Genomic DNA, 4,981 nt, shown 5'->3' with positions numbered 1-4,981 from the left:
CTAGCTATGTGAACTCAGCACATTACCAAATTCTGTGAGCCTTGGATTCTTCTTCAATGAAGTGTGTTTGATAAGCTCTGTCTTCTAGGACTGTTGGAATGTGTATAATGTATGTAAAACACCTGGCACAGTGACTGGTGTGCATTGAAACTTTAAAGAGTGGCAATTTTTGCCATGATTTTTTGACCCAGATAATACCAACCCTCCTGCCGAGAATTTTTGTTTTGTTTTGCTGTTGTTTTAAACCAGGAGATATCTGAGAATATGCAGTGCTATAGGACACTGAACATCAAGTCAGCCAAAAATTCTGCTTAACAAAAAAATATACCTCAGTAAGTCATGCCCCTTAGAGGATGTATTATTTAATTTGGATGTTGGGGAATCCGCCCCATCTGGATGCAACTCAAAGCTAAATGTGTGTCAAGAACCAACTCCTTCTCTCCCTCCCAGCTGCCCTTGGATCCAAATCACCCCTATTTTCATTCATTTAACTCCTACCAAAATCAAGCCCTCGCATAGGGGTCGCCAAATTTTACTCACATTAACCCAGTTAAAATACCCTACTAATGGAGCAGACTCTGTTTCTCCCAGTCCAGGTTAAAGAGTAGGATATGGGCACAGTGGCTTCTTGGCATCCCACCTCAAGGAAGTATCACCCTTATTTATCAGAATCTCCTTGGTGATGATGTGGATAAAACACCTAGTTTGTGCACTGGGACAAGAGCACAGGGTACCTTCCACTCCCTCCCCACGTAGAGATTTCTCTCTGGTTAATCCATGATCCCAAAATAACCGCTAAAAGCAGTTCTCCATCGGAGGCTCAGTTTCTCAACTCTGAGACACACCACGCAAGGGTCTGGCCCTTGCTCACCACGCTCACACACCCTCCTCTGACCCACCACCCATCTTAACTGAAAATTACCTCTCACTGAAGGACTTGAGGTTTTTCCAAGGCTCCAAGTTGTCTTGCCTCAGGACATTTATACTTAAGTGCTCTCATCTGGCCCTCCCCCTCCCCCTCATCCTTTTTTTTGCTTGTCTTTTTTGTCTTAGAGGGCATCTCACCATCTTCCTTATATGTTAGCTGCTGCTAGACTCTAATTCAATGGGAAAAGGCTCAGTCTTCTTTTTCTTACCACCCCCCGTACTACCATGGAGCCTTCCAAAGAGCAGATGCTCAACTAATGTTTGAGGGGAAAAAAAATGAACAATTTATTATGATTTTATTTCTCCTATATTATTGAATAAACGAAGCAAGTTCAGGTGTATAACTTTTATTTTACAGAACAGCAAAATACAAGGAATAAGGGAAACCGAGAAATGATCTTTTACATTTTTCTCTATTTTTTGATCCCAACTATTTTACTGCTAATTTCTTTCACATTTCTAAGGAAATGCCTATTACAATGCTATCTTTTCTTGTTCCAGGTCACTAAAAAAGATGGAAGGTTACCCTATTTGTTTAATAAAATGGCAAAACTATTACTCTTAAACTTCATAAACAGCATTAAGTATGTAACCAATATCATTCATATACTTAGATTCTGAAGCTAATTAAACTTTTTTAAAGAAGAAGCAACATTTGAAAACCTTCAACAACAAAACATAAATCTGTAAGTTATTCTAATATGCTATTCACTGTGATCCCTCCAACACCACCTCAGCCCCTACACTACTACAGGAAGGTGCTTCAGATTTCACTACAGGTGGGAGAAGCTGCCCTGGAAGTCGGCCCCGGAACGCACACTGGCCACGGCACCAGTGAGAAGCATAGCTGCAAATCTGGCTTGGGCTCTCTCTTCCTCATCTCTCAAAGCCTCTTGATACAAGAGTGGGAAGGCACTGGGGACCGTATCATGAATCTTGGCCAAGAATTCAAGGACTTTCATCTTGCTGGTTTCAGCATGGGCTCTCGGGCCCCACAGGAACTCATAGCGTGGAGGATCACTGTTGGCCACCTGGCGGTACTCCAGGTACCCTTCCTGCACCAAATCTTTGGTGATGAGCTTCTTGGGCTCCCCATGGATGAAGTGCTTCTTTCCAGCATGTATCCCCATCACATTGAGTACTTCCCAGATATCCTCCTCAGTGGCGCAGTTGCCCTTCATGAAGATCACACAGAGGACTGTCATAAGGAGGCCGGTCTTGGGCATGATCTCCTCACCCCTCATCCTGTCATCACTGGTGCGCTGAAATTTGCTGACAAGGGCGTAGCAGTGCCTGGTGGGATCGACTTCCTTCACATCAATGCCAAAGGCCAGCACCATCAGCTCAGAGGCTCTCCTGAGGATCTCATGGAACTGCTCCTTGTACTTTTTGATGACATGCTTCAGCATACCCTCCTTTGTAATGGGCTCTCTCATGTTATACTTGCACAGCAGGAATTGCACCAACAGAATTGCCTTCTGGTCTACAACGGTTCTGCAGGAAAAATCAGTGCTGAGTGATGCCTGAGAGGTGCTTGGTTTTTCTTCATCTTGGCTCTTGGCACCTTCATCAGATCTTGTGCATGAAACACCTGCAGAAGTAGTGGTAGTGGATGGGGCTCTCTGAGACCCCTGGGATCTTCTACCTGACCCAGAAGCAGGGGAGCTCTGGAGAGTACCACCAAGAGGAGGGGTGGGGGAGGAGAGAGACTCTTCTTCCTCTGCTACAGGGGCCTGAGCATCTTGGAGATGCTGAGCCTCACTCCGGGCCTGACTGTGTTTCTCACGGGCACGGCGCTTGCTCTTCCGGCCCCGAGGCATGATGACACAGGTCAGGGCCAGCAGGCGGGAGTGTGGGCAGGAAGGCAGGCAACGAGGGCACCTGGGGGAGGGACAAGGAGATGCTGTGAGCACTTTCAGCAGGGAGATTCCTCCCTGGCTTTAACCAAGGCCACCTCTGCAGTTTTCTGTGAGGTCACTGCACTAGGACCCAAAGGGCTCCTTTTCTGATCAGCCTGTCCCCTGAGACCCCTGCAGAGAAGTCAGTGTGCCTTGGGCTGGCAGTTCTAGGTCCCCTCTATACTCCTCTCAGTTCACATTTAGGATCATCCTGTCAACTGTTGGCAGGGCCCGGCCATCCTCCCCTTTACCGCTCTGAAGCTAAACTCCTTCCACCAATGGCCTTCCCTCCCTAAACCCCACCCCCCGTCCCAGGAGGAAATGAGGGAGAGCCTTAGCGGGCCACCCCTGCTGGGGCCTTCCAAAGCTGACAACAGGAGCAGGGGTTGATGGGTTTAATATTGATGTCAGTATTTCAACTGCTGTAAAATTATAAACTTTTATACTTCAATGAGTCCCAAGGAGCTAGTTCCTTTGCTCGCGGATGCAGGCATGCTTCACGCCATCTAGAGCTGCACTTAGCCTTCAGCTGGCTGCACGAAACAGAAAATCAGACCTGCCCCGCCCCGCCGCCTCCTCTCCCAGAGCCCGGCTTGTGTTGCTTACGAGCCTCAGATCCACAGTCAGCCAGCATTGCGTTTCCGCAATATCATTCATACACTTAGATTCAGTCATTGCTCATGTTGCCACCCCCTTTGTTAGGGTTTTCAGTCGTCGCTCATGTTGCCACCCCCACCAGGCCAAAACGCCCCCCATCCCCGGCCCCCGCCGGAGTTTGACAGCCCTGCCTGGGGCCTCCCAGGGTGGACCGCAGGGACAGCAAGTGTGTGTGCCGGGTTGAGCGTGCCTTCAGTCCTCGCTCAGTCTCCTCTCGACGCCAAATAAAGCCTGGGATGTTTTCCTCTGTTGATCTGAGACCGCCAGCCTCAGATCAACGTCTACTTTCCCTGAGACCCCGAGGCAAAACTGACGGTGCGTTGGGCCTAACAGTTTTGCCGCTAGCCTTTTAGCACGAGTCGGATTGTAGCAGGGGTTCTATGATGTCTCCTTTGTTCTAGGGAGGCACGTTCCTGCAATTCTAACTAAGCGTCCTCCTTTCACTCGCAGCGTCTCCTCTCCCCTCCAGAGACCTGAGACCCTGGAGGTGGAAGTCAGTCAGTACCTCATGGTGACAGCTCTGCCCTGGGTTTCCCAGGAGCGAAAGCGGGGGCGGGGCTCTGTGCGGGTTCCTCTATTCTGGGGTGGGTTGTCGCGTCATTCCTCAAGGTGGAGGCATGGAGTAGGGTGTCCTCCTCTTGGCTGCTTCTTTAAAGACTTCTTGGGAAATACTAACTCTCTGAAAGCTCTGAGCTGTTTCCCTGCAAACCTTGCAGAAAATGGATGAGTCCCAGGCTATATACCAGATGGGAAAGTTGCAGTATAAGGCGGGGTCCCAGGACACATGGTGGGCTGTAAAAGAAAAGGCACACTGGCCCATAGCGTTTGTTCGCCAGCCATACTTAGACTTTGGGGAACCTTCTACTCTAAAAGATCTACTTTCTGAGGAGAAGAGGCTAAGCTACAGGATTTTGTGAGACCCAGCTCTTTTATATTATCTCACATTGCTCAGTCCAGTGTGGTCACTTTTATTTTTTGACCCTCATTCATACTAAGAAATATATTTATATCTCTAACAAGTGTGTGTGTATATGCATTTTTTCATGAAAGAACACCTACCCTTGTTAAGTGTGATTCATTCTTTCCATTCCTTATATTTGATCATAATATTAATTTTTTTAAAAGGTCAGTCCTGATCCTCTAAAGAGGTTTCATGTGGTTATTGCACAGCCTCTGGACTCATTCTGTTTCAAACAACACCAACCTTTGGTGCCATCCTGGCCCGTGGGCTCTGAAATGCTGCCTCAGATTCCTTCAGTGAAGCAGTAGAGACCCATGGTCCCAGAGCACAGTGGAAGAATCCAGGGCTCAAGTTTAAAGGCTTTCCTCCAGTCAACCCTGTCATCAGCCTCTCTTGCAGGCTACAGACCTGTCTCGAATTCAGGGCATCCCCCTACCTGCCCACACTCAGGTTCTTGTTCAGTGAAGACTTATTGTCCCTCAGGGATTATTTAGTTTTGTGTTTTTGCTTTTGTTAATGTTTTTTCTTTATTCCTTCT

At 47.9% G+C, this 4,981-nt stretch overlaps 1 protein-coding gene across 1 annotated transcript; it reads right to left on the bottom strand.

Annotated features, from left to right (window-relative positions):
* Positions 1 to 1,500: 1,500 nt before the first annotated feature.
* Positions 1,501 to 3,663, bottom strand: LOC111169561 (melanoma-associated antigen B10-like). The gene has a single exon (XM_089904657.1). The coding sequence runs from the start codon at positions 2,745 to 2,747 to the stop codon at positions 1,701 to 1,703; it is 1,047 nt and encodes a 348-aa protein (XP_089760783.1). The 5' UTR covers positions 2,748 to 3,663; the 3' UTR covers positions 1,501 to 1,700.
* Positions 3,664 to 4,981: the final 1,318 nt, after the last annotated feature.

This window comes from Delphinapterus leucas, chromosome X (assembly GCF_059928025.1).
Source record: "Delphinapterus leucas isolate spDelLeu-1000000601 "Yukka" chromosome X, BTC_Dleu_Yukka2, whole genome shotgun sequence".
Classification (NCBI taxonomy): Eukaryota; Metazoa; Chordata; class Mammalia; order Artiodactyla; family Monodontidae; genus Delphinapterus; species Delphinapterus leucas.
The sequence above is the reverse complement of the archived record's forward strand: the minus strand, read 5'-3'. Positions and strand labels throughout refer to the sequence as shown.

Bases quoted from the DNA above. Each gene is read 5' to 3' on its own strand.
- LOC111169561 (XM_089904657.1), bottom strand. From the start codon at position 2,747: ATGCCTCGGGGCCGGAAGAGCAAGCGCCGTGCCCGTGAGAAACACAGT.